At 38.7% G+C, this 15,241-nt stretch overlaps 1 protein-coding gene across 1 annotated transcript in view; it reads left to right on the top strand.

The window, feature by feature from the left end:
- SCN9A (sodium voltage-gated channel alpha subunit 9) overlaps positions 1 to 3,438 on the top strand; it is a 172,465-nt gene extending 169,027 nt beyond the window's left edge. Inside the window, 1 exon segment of the mRNA XM_034654677.1 lies at positions 2 to 3,438. Within this exon segment, the coding sequence (XP_034510568.1) occupies positions 2 to 563 (562 nt within the window). The 3' untranslated portion in view covers positions 564 to 3,438.
- The last annotated feature ends 11,803 nt before the right edge of the window (positions 3,439 to 15,241 follow it).

The raw sequence follows: 15,241 nt of genomic DNA, 5'->3' as shown, positions 1-15,241 counted from the left end.
GCTCGGATTTCGCAGCTGCCCTGGATCCTCCTCTTCTCATAGCCAAACCAAACAAAGTCCAGCTCATTGCCATGGACCTGCCCATGGTCAGTGGGGATCGGATCCATTGTCTTGACATCTTATTTGCTTTTACAAAGCGTGTTTTGGGTGAAAGCGGAGAGATGGACTCTCTCCGTTCACAGATGGAGGAAAGGTTCATGTCAGCAAATCCTTCTAAAGTGTCCTACGAACCCATAACAACTACACTAAAACGAAAACAAGAAGATGTGTCTGCTACTGTCATTCAGCGTGCTTACAGACGTTACCGCTTACGGCAAAATGTCAAAAATATATCAAGTATATACATAAAAGATGGAGACCGAGATGATGGTTTGCCCAAAAAAGAAGATATGGTGTTTGATAACATTAATGAGAACTTGAGTCCAGAAAAAACGGATGCAACCCCGTCCACGGTCTCTCCACCTTCATATGACAGTGTGACAAAGCCAGACAAAGAGAAATACGAAACAGACAAAACAGAAAAGGAAGACAAAGGGAAAGATGGCAAGGAAAGTGAAAAATAGAGCTTCGTTTTTGATATATTGTTTACAGCCTCTGAGGGTGATATATTTGTGTTAAATAAGACTCTTTTATGGAAGTCTATGCCAAAACTTTTTATCGAAATATTCTCAAAGTCAGTGCGATGACTAGCTCTGATTCCCTAAAATAGGTGGGCAGCATGAGCAGGTGGCTACATTTGCGTCGGTAAATGATTCTGTACGAGTTGGAAGAGTACGCTGTAGGGATTCTTGATTACAGCAAACAAAGCGGATTTAATTTTATTTGCTTTTAATAAATCAAAAGACCATGTGGAAAATGTTCGCATCTGCCTTGTCATCTTTTCACAGGATTGTAAACATTCGTGTTTCCCATGCAAATACAAACACACACGCGTCTATCATTTGGATATCTATGAAAGTATTTTACCTTGGCTTTGCAGTGAAATGCCCTGATAGAAGGAATGGCCATCAGTAATGAGTGTTTAGTCAACACAGCTTGTTAGTAGGGAGCATGACTCTTCTCCGTGTGCAGAGGTCGTTCTATATTTTGAGGTGCTTACATTTATTCCATACTGCATCAGAACCAATTTTTATGTGCCTATACAGTGCCATAGGATTAAAAACATATGTAGGCTATTCATTTCAACAAATATTTTTCATTCATCGTGACTCATAGACCAACCAGGATAAGGCTTACCTTTAGAGTATTGTGCTTCATAGCCTGCCTTTTAAAATGTCCTTCTTTGTTCATACGATAGCCATACAACATGAAAAGTTATTTTTTAAGTACATATCACATTCCTCAAAAGAAGAAAATACGGAAGATGCTTAAGAAAAGAAGGAAAGGAAGAAAGCTTTATTTACTTTTATTTATACAATCTAACACTCCACTGGGCTTCCCTAAAACACCAATAGTGACCCAATTCTTCATCTGTTTGGTCACAAATTTCTGCTTTCTCATGCAGTATTGTCTAGTCATTCTTTAGCACGAAGCAAAGTTAATATTGTCCTTCAGTGAAGTGCTTCCTGATGTGCAGATATCTGTTTGATACTGTGGTCCATGCTTGAGCAGATACGGCTTGGGCAGAGGGTGGACTACATCGCCTGCATACCGTCCTACGTGCGGATGGCGAACCTTCAAGTCACAGTGCCTGGCAGCCTTTCAACACAGACTTGTGTTTAGTATGAGTGAAAGATCAGTCAACGGCGATTCTTGCCACCCTGCTTTCTTGCCACTAACTTACTTTCCTAATTTGTGCTATTAATCCTTTTGGACCTCTCTCTTTCATTGATAAAAATGAAGACAATGTCACTTTCTCCTTAAAATTCTATGACTATGAGGTGTATTTCGTATCAATCAATAAAGTACCCTGAGCTTATAGTTTACCAACCGCATATTCATTTTGCTTTAGCTGCTGTCCACCTACCAAGGATTATAAATCTAGTTTTAAAAAGTCCTTGATGATGGCTTGAAAAGAAATGGCCATGATGCATTTATTTTCATGAGTGTATTTCAGGAATATGAGCTCTTTATTCTATCAAGTTACTTATGCATAGACAAAAATTGAGTTACATAAGTAGGAAGTAATTTTATTTAGAAGATTTTGTAGGAGTTTTCAAAGCAAGTATATATATCATTCATTTGCTTTTCTAAATTAAAAAAGAACATAAATTATATTTCTATAATAAATAAAACATTTTTTGTTGTTCTGGCTAGTTAAAAATGAAGGAGATTTAAAAATACCTACAGAAATGAAGAGTATGGGTAGAGAAAGACACAGAAAAAGGGACAGACTAAGAAACACAGGTATTAGATCAACAGACAAAAACAGAGACATTTCCACAGAATTTTGTATCTCAGACATTTTTAAATTGTGACATATTTTACAACATCCATGCGGGAGATTATCACTTCTAGACATTTGTCCTAAGGTACATATGAAATTAAATATAGGGCCAAAGATTCTTTGCACCTACATTTAATCACTCATCTTAGGTTATTTGAGCCTCTTTTTTATTTAATATGAAAGATACCATGCAGTGTTTTCCTAGACTATGTAGAGCATTGCATTGCATACCTGCTAAGCCTGTTGAAAATAGGTTTTGACAATTAGGGAACCATACAAAACATATTACATTTGTAAGATTTTTTAATACATTAAATCAAGAAATTAGTATCACCTTAGATTTAAATTCAGTCTACCCTCATTATTTTAAACCCATATAAATATAATTGCATTTTGCTTATTTATATATTATGAAAAGATGTATGGTGGACAGGTTTATGTGGATTTACTATTAATGTTTTTACAATGCCTTATTTTTATGTAAAATAAAAAATACTGGCAACTGGTTCCTCAATAGTTGCTTCTTAGCATTTCAAAAAAAAAATTTACAGATTTGCTCTTTTCTCCTATTTTATGCTGAACCAATTTCATGCTGAACAATACTTTTTTTTAATATAACATTGTTAGGATATATATATGTGTGTATATATATATACACATATATATATATATATACATTTTCCCAGGAAGGTCTAGTTGTGACTTTTTATCAATTAAAAACAATATTTGGAATTGAGAGCATATTTAGTACTGCGTAAGCCTGAAGTAAAATTAGACTTTGCTTTTCATGTAGGTTACTGTTTGGTACTGATAATGAGATACCTCCAGAAGGCACTGTCATGCTAATATTTAAGTTACATACTCACTGAATTCATTTCACCTAATGATGTAGAATGGCAGTTACACTGTAAAATTTAAGTTAGAGTAAAATGGAAGCAAATGCAAATGGAAGCAAAGATTCTAACACAAATGCATACATACAATTTGGAGAAAAGTGAGAGAACCTCATTTTGCTTTTTTACTGTTATATAGTTTGCAAAAGATATAAGTGACTCTTATATAAGTGGGCTGTTTCTAAATGCTGATTGTTGAAAACCTCAACCCAAAATGTTCAGCATGATTTTATAGATTTTTTATAGCTTTATTAAAAAGATTTAAGATAAAATGCACATGTACATAAAGCAGTTTTAAATAGAAACTTTGGAGAAATGTTACCGGAAGTAATGAAAGGAGGGCCAGCTAAATGAGAATGGCCAAGTAATTGGCCTGGGTTTAGGACCTATGTATAGAGACTACACATTTTTTTAAGTATCTGTGGTTATGATGTAATATTCTTGAGGAAAAGAATCAAGAATTGCTTCATAAAAATAAATCAATAGCTATGCATATAATAATGCTGTTTACATAGAATTCTGTACAATTTTCATACATCTGTGAATGCTCGAAATGTTTGAGTTTGTCATAAATCATATTGTAGTTATACTTGAGACTTACACGTTGTAGTAGAATGTAAAAATAAAAATCATTAACAAAATAAAGTCATGTTTGCACGTATTTTCTGTTTCTGTGAGAATAAACTTTAAGGAGATCAGCTCAGAGCATCCCTAAATAAGTTGAAGCTACTAGTAGCTTTTTTCTTTAAATGGAAAGATGGACAGTTTCAAATATCATCCATAAGAAGTCTCCCAGGATAAGAAATATAGGGACAAAGAATATAGAGTTCTAAAGCGATTCATTGAAATCCACAACAGAGTTGGTGTGGAAGGAAAAAATTGAGACAAGAAGTGACCCTAGGCAAGCATTTCGCCACACAATGACAGTATGTATCTTTTTCACATAATAGCCTAATTGTGTCATTGAGAGAGGGTTTAACACACATCATGGCCAAGGGCTTGGGTTCCAGCCCCAGAACTGTGTTTGGATCCCAGTTACGCGATGACTCTGAGTTTCCTGAAAGCATTATTTAACCTATGTGTGACTCAGGGTTCTCATCTATACAAAATCAGTAATTTACCTTAGTAGTAGTAGTTAGGGGGGCAATCAATTTGCCACTAAATGTATAAGAGCCCAGGCTACCCCTGTGCTCATAGGAGCACAATGCATTCTTCATAAATATTAAATGATGACAATATTTCCTCTATTTTATATGACTTTGTGTACATACGGTACCCGAAAGGGTCTTACACTTCTTGCTGGCGTATAAAGAACATTGAGTGATGTGACATATACACCAAGATATTTCAAACTTGAGCTATTTTTGAGATTTGTGATTTCAAACAACATGCTAAGATGAGGAAACATGCATATTTACAAATGTTTAGCTTATTGCAGGAAAAAAATTGGAGGAAGTAGTTCCCATATTTAGCTAAATAGTCAATCCAAACCTCTATTTTGTTTTAGCTGTGAGCATCCGGTCCTGCTTTTGATTTTTAAATAAGATACACTAAGAATAATTGCTGCTGTGCTCACCATTATTTCAACCTTGTATGCTATTATAATGACATGTAAAAAGATATAAAATATTCCTAGGGACCTCTGTACCGGCAGTTGTGATAATCACTGCAAAATAAAATTACAGCCCCTGCACGGCACCATTCTGCATCTTAACATAACTGATTGGCAATCACATGAAGTTCCTACAACAAAAGAATTAACTTCTTCCTTTCTATAGATAACAAACCCTATACCATAACCCAAGCAAAATGAGCTGCGGAGTACATGGTAATCTCTCTCAAGGGAGGGGAGAATTGCATACTGGCCAGACCTTTGCTGCAACCGCATTTGAGGCACACAGGAAGAGAAACATGAATAATTGATAGCTCTAAACAAGTGGTAGAGCATACATGCTACACTTTACTCCCTGCTATTCTGAGTAGTGTAATTAGATAGGTACATTAACAATTGATCTAAGAAAAAAGCCAATTTTAAGAGATTTAGGAGGTATGTTTAATGTTTTATCATGTGTTTTAGCTTGAATCTCATTTAAAATATTTTTCAAAAACAACTGAAATGCAAGAAAGGAGTAGGTAAAACAATGGACAAAAGTATACAGAAAAGATTTAGGTCTTGTTAACAGTTTTAAAAACCTAGTTGAACTGAGCAAAAATTACTCTTGTTTTGGATGTAATATTTGCTGGTATGTCCTATTTCTGGTTTTATTTCATAGAGGACAAAATATCTTCCATTTAGTTAACTTCCACTAGCAACAGCTTCGAATGTCTTTATGAGCCAATCAGAATAAGAAAAGCAAAGACAAATCATAGTACTAAGTGGAAGAAGACAGTCTGAAAAGGCTACATACTGTACAAAAGAGCAGGTGGCTCCATTGGGAATATTTCAATGCAGTCAGAACACAGTGAGGTATCATAATCATTGGGAATCTTAAATAGAGTTGATTTCAACGACATTAGAGCCCTGCCAAGTTGAAACGAGCACTACCAAAAAAACACCTTTCCTTAATGTATTGAGGTGGGGAGAAGAAGCAGTTCAAAGTCAAGCTCTGAGAAAGACCACCGGATAAATTGAGAGTACAGGTAAGCAGTTTTCCAACTTTCCAACAGGTCTCACAGATCCTTTCTACTTTGGGTCTTTCTGCAGAGTTTTAGAACTTTGGACACCTTCGCTTCCATCTCAGCCTAGGGCAACAAATCCATGAATTCAAAACTTTTCGGATTCACTTGATTAATCTCTAGAAAGTCAAATTTAGCAAAATTCAGTGTTCACAGAGAACAAAATATCATATATGAGTTTGTTATTCATTATTCAATATCTACCGAGCACCCTCAATCTGTTATCCCCCTTCAATGTGCAGACATAGAAATATCCCTTCCCTCATGAAGCTTTTATTTGAGGAGGAGACCAAAAATGATGAGCCATAAATGACTATAAATACCAGAGAGTAACGTTAGATTGATTTCATCATGCATTATTAATCATGAATGTTATATGTATTTAGTTATGTTTATTGTATGTTCTATAAACTATGTTCTATACTATTTTGTTTTGTGATACTTAATATCAGGATGCTTCACTCTCAAAGCTTCATAATTTTTGGTAAAAACTTAAAAATAGTGACCTGAAGTTGTGTATTTTACTGAAAATTTTTATACCTTTGGTCATTCATTCCAATGATTTACAAGTGATTATCACTCAGGAGCTAACTTTTGATTCCTAATAGTTGTTTCACTTTTCACTCCTAAAAGTGAATGATTATTTTTAAAAAATATTCAAAGTAGTCATTTTGCTTTGGCATTCATGCCAAAGATTTAATGAGACAAATACTAAAATTTATAGTTGAGATAAAAATGTGTGCTTCTGTTTGAAGCTAGGATATTATTTTCCTTGGTGTTCCTCTCAACGTTGAAAATGAAGAACTAATTTTGTAATAAAATGTCACAGATGAAAAATAGGTATCAAAACTTCACAGGAAAAAAAATATATATTTTTTTTTAGCAACTTAAAACAACATTTATTATCTCATTATTTCTGTCGTCCAAGACTTTGGGAGTAGGTTGGCTGGAGAGTGAAATTGTCACCTGGGGCATCTGGAGGCTTCAGGAAAGTTGAAAGATCTGTTACCAACATGGCTCACTCACATGGCTGTTAGCAGGAGGCCTCAGAACCTCACTGGCTGTTTCAAGGAGGCCTTACTTCCTCCACCTGTGTCTTTCCATAGGGTCACTTGCGTGTCTGGCCTCCCCCAGAAAGCAAGGAAGAAATTTCACTGCCTTTCGTGACCTACTCTCAGAAGTCACAATCCATCATTTTCACCACTTCTATTCACAAGATGCAAGTCCAGCACATGTTCAAAGGAGGGGCATGAAACCACTTCTCAAAGGGAAAAGTAACAGAGAATATGTGGACATGAAAATATTTTTTTCTTTCTTTTATTTTTTTTTTAAGATTTTTTTTTTTTTATTCGACAGAGATAGAGACAACCAGCGAGAGAGGGAACACAAGCAGGGGGAGTGGGAGAGGAAGAAGCAGGCTCATAGTGGAGGAGCCTGACGTGGGGCTCGATCCCATAATGCCAGGATCACGCCCTGAGCCGAAGGCAGACACTTAACCACTGTGCCCCCCAGGCACCCCGAAAATATTTTTTTCTTAAAAAAAATCAGTGAAGGGGCACCCGGGTGGCTGAGTCGGTTGAGCATCTGCCTTCTGCTCAGGTCCTGATCCTGGGATCGAACCCTGCATGGCATCAGGCTCTTTGCTCATCGGGCAGTCTGCTTCTCCCTCTGCCTGCCTCTCCCCCTGCTTGGGCTCTCTCTCTCTCTCTGTGTCAAATAAATAAATAAAATCTTTAAAACAAAAAATCAGTGAAGCTTGCAACTACCGAACTTCTAAATATCAACTCTCATTCCATCTCCCTTTAAGAAAATAGTAAAGATAGAATTCTCATGTAATCTCCCTGAACAACCCAGTGCATTTTGATATATTGGTTCTAGTTGATGCCCTCAATTGAATCAGCTCTAACAAGAGAGGATTTTGAAGAAACAGAAGTGGGAAAAGCATTCGTTCATGCTTCATTTTCCTGCCTTACTTACTTCCTTTTACATACTCATCTTACCCTAACCATCTCATTTAGACCCTAAATTCAGAACAAAGATTGATGACTGGTTTAGCGTCACCTAATTTGGCCCTGGCACTTGCGACTAAAAGAAAAGTTATGTTTATCTCTAAAGAGTCACATATTGTCCATTTATTTTAGAGACAAATGGGTCTGCCTCCTACGAGCCTCAGCCAGAGTACCACTTAGAGCCAAGTTATGGGCAGAAAGGGATCTGGGAGGGAGCCAGGGAGAGCTTTGTGACACAGCCACAGCCTCGATCAGAAATCGGAAGAGTGACTGCAGTCAAGAAGTGAATGGTTTTAGACAAGCGTATTTTAAATTTTTTCTTTGAAATAAAGTTAAAACTTCACTTAAGTCTTATGCATAGAGCTAGAAGGGGCATGGATAGTTTGCTCTCAAGCCAGGGCTGGTACAGAAAAATGAAGCCCTTGGAACTGCACGAAGCTGAGCAGTCGTTCTGGCAGCTTTAAGTGACAGCCTTTGGCATTTTTTTCCCTAATGTCATTTCTTCCTGTCTGGTTATTTCTTCCTAGAGTAGGAGAACTCTTTTTTTCTCTCCGGCTTCTGTCAGCTTGGGAGCTAAAGCCAACAAAAAGGATCTCTTCCTCTTTATATGATCAATAAAGCAAATTAGACATGACATTGAAAGCACTTAAAGAAATCTAAGCTCTGTTGTTCACAGTGCAATACCATCTTAAGCCTTTAAGAATTGTCAAAAATGTAAATATACAAATATATACACAGCAGCAGTCATATCATGAGCTTAAATCTGTCACTTACTAACGACGTGACTGTGAACTTGAACAATGTGCTATATTCTCTGAGCCTCAAGTTCATCTGCAGGAGATTGGCACTCTGCCATCCTGAAGTACATAAATACATGGTAGGAACTTTAAAGGGTAGCAATTTATTTTGCATTTTCTGAAGTACCGCTCAATCTAGGATTCAGTCATAAAGCCAATAAAATTATATTCCACTAGGTCGTGGAAGAATCAATGATCATAGTGTTATACTGGTTTTCCACATTGTATCATGCGAACATGATAGGAGCTTAATCTAGCCAGGGCAGCCCAGAGCTGGGTATTAAAAACTGAGTAACAGTTTTGAATGTGTTGGAATTTGAGGTACTATGAGTCAAAGTAAAGGTCCCGAAGGCAATTGAATATAAGCTCTGAATAATAAAGAATATAAAAATATGAAGTTAAATGAAGGTCAGTCAGGGTTAGAGACACGTATCCAGGAGTCATTGCTTCCCAGGGGTGGGCGAATCCAAAGGCACGCCAAGCCAACCAGGAAGGGTAGACACAAGTAGAAGCTTGGACCAGAGTTCTAAGGAGAATGAACAGAATATGAAGAAAGAGAAAGTGATCAGAATTGTCACAAAACTAAGCACTAAAGATGTCAATTGCAGAGGACAGTGTTTTTGGTGGAATTGTAGATACAAAAGCCATAGAGCATGAGGCAATGAGAAATACGTGAAGCCTTCATATGGCCATCACCCACCTTTCATGAAATTGACCTTCCCAGCACACAGCAGGGTAGGTATTAAAAAAATCAAAAGACTTAAGGAATCAAACTGAGTATCTTGTGAAGTGTACGTTTGCATTTTCTGCCCATATTTAAATTGGGATTTCAGGACATCAGTGCATATGTCCAAGTAGGGACTTCTCAAAATCTCCCTCTCCATAAATGAAGAGAACTGCCAAATTGTCAACACCAACTTTTTCAGAAGTCTGGAAATTAACCAAAGGACAAATGGCTTCATCTCATTAAGTACAGCAAGGTTTATAGTTGTTTCAAAAACCAGTTGTCTCATGCTCTGAGTGAAAACCTGACGCCTAAAAACCAGTGGAGGAAGCAGAACAGGTCTGGAGCTCCCCCAAAGCCCTGTCTGGCAATTGCCTGAAAAATGCACCTACAAAGTTGTTTCTATTTTGCCTGACTCGAAGTTTATCTAATGCAAACTGCCTTTTCCCTGGGGTTGTTTGCAATTATCTAACAGCGCAGCTGCCTGGGGCAGTCATAATAGTTGCGGTAAACAAGATTACCCAAAAATTTAAAAGGAAAAGCCAGGGAGTGACATGTTCATAATGGACTTTGTAAAACCCAAATATATTTCTGAGACTCTACAAGCCGTCCGGAGGTACAGGGTCGTGAGTGTGCCAGGGCTATGCGCCTGTGCTGAGTTCTCACCTCTGGCTGACCTTGACGCTCCAAGCAGAAAATGACAGCTAAGGTAGAGTTGCAAACTGCCTGCCCGAGTCTTAAAGGTGTGTCTCAATAAGAAAACAAAGGCCCTCAGCAAGGGCTGGGAGATGTAATGATCCAAGGCATCTAAAGAAATTTCAATCCAATCATTAGCTGAGCACCAAGTTAATTGAGAAGAGACTTCACGGTCCACACATGACAAAGAACACAGACTTTACTGATTCAGCCCAGGCAAGCCACCAAACAGAGAAGCAGCAGCAGCGCCCACCCCCACCAAGGCCAAACCAAGGGGGAAGGGGAATCTGACCCTAAGATCAGTTGGTGATTTCTTATTAGAAACCATGGAGGGCAGAGGCAGTGGGATGACATATTCAAGATGCTTAAACACTGAACTAGGAATTCTCTACCCAGAAAAACTAACCTTCAAAAGTGGAGAGATTAAGACATTCTCAGATGAACACAAACTGAAAGACTATGTTGTGAGCCCATCTGCCCCACAAGAAGTACTAAAGAGAACGCTTAGGCTGAAATGACAGGACACTAGCCGGTAAAAAAAGAGCACTGGGGCACCTGGGTGGCACAGCGGTTAAGCATCTGCCTTCGGCTCAGGGTGTGATCCCGGTGTTATGGGATCGAGCCCCACATCAGGCTCCTCCACTATGAGCCTGCTTCTTCCTCTCCCACTCCCCCTGCTTGTGTTCCCTCTCTCACTGGCTACCTCTATCTCTGTCAAATAAATAAATAAAATCTTAAAAAAAAAAAAAAGAGCACCAAGAAAGGTCACCAAATGAGGAAGTATAAAAGACAGCATGAATGTATTTTTTATTTATAATTCCTCTTCTTCTCCTTTAGGATGTAAACGATAACTGCTAAAGCAATAATTTTAAGTCTGTGTTGATGAGCATAGGAGGTGTAAGGATGTAATTTGTATAACTTAAAAGCACAAAGAATGGGGAAGGAAAGGAGATATTTAGCAGCAAATGTTTTGTATACTATTGAAATTAAATTGGTATTAACCCAAACCCGATTGTTATAGGTTAAAATAATTGTAATCATCAGGGCAACCACAAAAAATATAATAAAGGAAATGATAAGGGAATTAAAATAGAACCCTAGAAAACATGTATTTAACACAAAAGAAAGCAGGAAGGGAGAGAAGGGGGGGAGCCATGGCATACAGGTAACAACAAAGTGACAAGCGAAATGCTACCTCATCCATATATTGGAATGTCAGTCCTTTTTTTTAAGGTATTCATTAGAGAAATGAAAATTAAAACAGCAATGAAATATCACTAGACCACCGTCAGAATGGCTACATTTTAAAAAAAGACTGACAATAGCAAGTACTGTCAAATATACGGAGCAAAAGAAATTCTCATACATTTCTAGCAAGAACATAAATTTGTATAATTACTTTAAAAATATGTTTGTCAGTATCTATCAATGCTAAACATATTCTATGACCAAAAATCTCATACTAGGCATATACACACAGAAATGAGCATTTATATCCACCCAAAGACATTTATATGATTTTTCAGAAATGCTATGTTCATAATAGCCTAGAACAAACAGGAAGCAATGCAAAAATCCATCAAAATTAGAAAGGATAAATGTTGTGGTATAGGTATGCAACAAAATACTGCACATAGCAGACAGGATGGCTTACTGATACTTGCAAGATCGTGGAAAATCTCACCACCTAAAGAAGCTAGACACCAAAGATTAAATGTTGTGTGAATTAATTTGTGAATCTTAATCATAGGCAAATCTTATTTCCAATAACAGCAGTCAGAGGAGTGGAGACTTTTGGGGGGTTATTGACTTAGAGAAGCATAAGGGAGGATTCTGGGGTACGAGAAATGTTTTGAATCTTACCCCAGGTAGTGTTTACATAGAAGTACAGGTATGTACTTTCAAGCCGTGTAACTTTTTCAGCGTACTGTGTATTTATTATGCCTCAGTAAGGTAAGAAGCAAGGACAGCAAGACTGCACTACTGACATCAGCCACCATCTCCAGGTGGCCCAGCTGTGGTGTCATCTGACTGTTCTGTTTCCTGCTGCTTCTTTGCTTTGGTTCTTGGGTGCTTCCTTTAATTTCTTGCAAGCTTCGCCTTGCATACCAAAAGATATTTATGAAATTTCACCCAACAGACATTTTACACCAGGATTTTTTTTCAGGCTATCTAGTCATCTAATTGCTGAACACTAAATGGAGGCAAAGTGATTTCCTGTCTAGGAATCTCCTGAAACTTTGTCTGACAAGCATAAAACCTAAGGTCATTCTAATGAAACTTGGGCTTCCAAAATAATTTTTTCTCCATTTTTAGAACCTCCCAGAGCAAACCTAGAAATAGCTTTAAAAAAAAATTTTTTTTAAAGGTTCGGAAATAAAGATAGTAATTATTTACTCAAGGAGACTCATTAAGACTGAGACTTAAGTTTGTAAATTTAAATTTTTAATTCATTTATTTATTTGAGAGAAAGTGAGCACAGGAGCAGCAGGAGAGGCAGAGAGAGTCCCAAGCAGACTCCCTACTGAGCGCTGAGCACGGAGCAGGAGCACGGAGCAGGGAGCCCAGGGGTGCTCCGTCTCAGAATCCTGAGATCATGACCTGAGCTGAAACCTAGAGCAGACGCTTCACCAACTGCGCCAGCGAGGCGCCCCTAAAGTTTGTAAGTTTAGATAATGTTTCAATTCTTTTCATGAGAGTAATTGTTTGTTGATCTAACGGCAGCCTCATTTGCCTGCGACACTGGAACTGCATTCGGCTAACAACATGAAGCTCTCTGAGAACCTGGACGGACTGTAAATGCCTTCATCATTTCTCTTGGGAGGAATGGCTGGAAATCGAGAATGCAATATGGACAGCTTTCTTTTCTCCCCCTCACAGCAAGTCTAAAGGTTTTTCTTTTTTTCATTTCCTAGACAAGTCATTTCTCTACAACCTGCTCAGGCTAGAAATTAGTTGATGGACGAAGATATCCAATCCATCAGAAAGAACTGTTGGCTTAACCCGGACTCTGTATCTCAAATCTGCCCACTTCTCTTCACCTCTACCACCCTCCCGCGGTCCTAACACTACCATCTTTTGCCTAAAACATTACAGTAGCTACTGAACGAGCACTTCTGCTTCCCTGCAATCTGTTCTCCACAGAGCAGAGTGATCCTTTGAAACTCTAATTTCCATCAAGCTCTGGTTTCCGGCGCCTGGATTCCTCTCACAATTCTTTAGCAGGAAGGGCAGACTTCTCAGCACTCCAAAGGGCCTTAGGGGATTGGGCCTCTTAAAGTCCGCATCACACACCCTTTTCTAAAACGCACAAGCTGTAGTTCCACTGACTTTCTTTCTGTTCTTCGGTCCCCTAAGTCTCCTGTTACCCCAGGGCCTTTGCTCGTGCCCTTCTCTGCCTGGAGTGCTCCTCTGGTTCAGAACACAGCTGTGTCTTCTCAGGTCTCAGCTGCAGGGTCTCCTCCTCGCACAGGCTTTCCCTAAGCAGCCTACTCAGAGCAACCCCCCTGCCCTGGTCACTCTCTACCACACTAAACTGTTTTATTTTCACCTCATTATTTACTGTTATCTAAAACTATTGTGATTTTATCTATTTGTTTACTTGTAGCCTCTCAACTGATAAATGTAACTCCAGGAGGTAAGGACCTTCTTCATTTTAGACATCTCCGTCCCTAGAAGGCCTAGCGTCCAACAGATGCTTAGTATTAATTAAATAGATTATTTCAGAGTCCTGAACTCCGTCAGTTTGGCTTGAAGAGGAAAAGCTCTGATGGACTCATATCACGGAGAGGCTAGTGTCTGCTCATAGTTTTGTGTTATTTTTCCATGATCTGTGAATTTAACAGGGAAATCTTGGGAAGGTATGCTGGGAGAGGGATGGAAGGGAAGGGTTTTCTGGAATCTTTCTATTCATATCACCTGTTTAGGCTATGGTTGGCTATTTTTGTTTGCTTCATATGAGAAAAGCAAATTACCTCCAGAATCAGCCCATCAGGAAATAAACAATCACAAAAGGCAGGCCTGCAGGTGGGGTGCTGGTAAATGTTTCATGACTAACCGGCTCTCCTGGAGAAAAAAGCTCTTGCTTCTATGTGCCCTTTGTCGATTTCCATGGTGTAAATCCTCCCGCCACAGCCAATGTCCAGCAAACAACCTGAAGTCACTGAGACTAGACTTGGGAAGAGATGGCATGTCTGGCCCTCTCCAGCGTTCCGAGCTGGCTCCAGCACACTGCCGATGTCGCCCACATGCCAAGAACAGTGTGGAACGGTTTATATTCTGTGTCTTCTATCTTACAGCCACCCAGAAAACTGATTTGTTAGTCCTATATCGCAGATGAGGAAATAAGCTTAGATAACTTGCCCAACGGTGTCCATCATGAAAGGGCTGAAACCAGAGTTCGAATCCAGATCTGTCTGACTCCAGGACCACATCTTTCATGTGTTTCAGGGAGTGGTAGCCAAAAAAGCCACACACACTCACACAAACAAACAAAACTCGGCAACAAACAAAACAAATAGACTTTGCTTGAATGTCAAGCTGCTTCTTAAGATCGTGGCTATTTTCTGAATATCCCGGATGTCTTGCAGATGATACCAATTTTATTGCTAGCATTGATTATATGTGGAGATTAAATTAGATGGATTGAGAATCCTGAAAGTAGATTAATCAGGGTTTAGTGCACCACCAAAATCTTGGTACCCTCTCTCTCCTCCTTCTTACTTTCTTTGCCAACACTTTTTTTTTTTTTGGCACCATCCCTCTAAACATTAACACTCTAGACATCAAGGGGAGCAGGCATTGAAAGAAAAAGTGAGTATCAAACAGAATGTGTCCACTTACTTAGCAAATCTGGTGGAAAAACCAACAAAAATGGGTGAGTTTCCAGGACCAAACTGTCAGTGAGGCAGTGAATAAGTTTCACCCCCTCGGAAGGTGGAACCCCCACCTGCCAGGGATAAAAAGAGGAGGTTGGTCCCAAGATAGACCTGTGGTTCTCAGACTCACTGCAGATGCCGGGCTGCACTGCCATTTGCCGACTCTGTAGATCCAGGGCGGGG

This window comes from Ailuropoda melanoleuca, chromosome 2, assembly GCF_002007445.2.
Source record: "Ailuropoda melanoleuca isolate Jingjing chromosome 2, ASM200744v2, whole genome shotgun sequence".
In the NCBI taxonomy this organism is placed as follows: domain Eukaryota; kingdom Metazoa; phylum Chordata; class Mammalia; order Carnivora; family Ursidae; genus Ailuropoda; species Ailuropoda melanoleuca.
The sequence above is the reverse complement of the archived record's forward strand: the minus strand, read 5'-3'. Positions and strand labels throughout refer to the sequence as shown.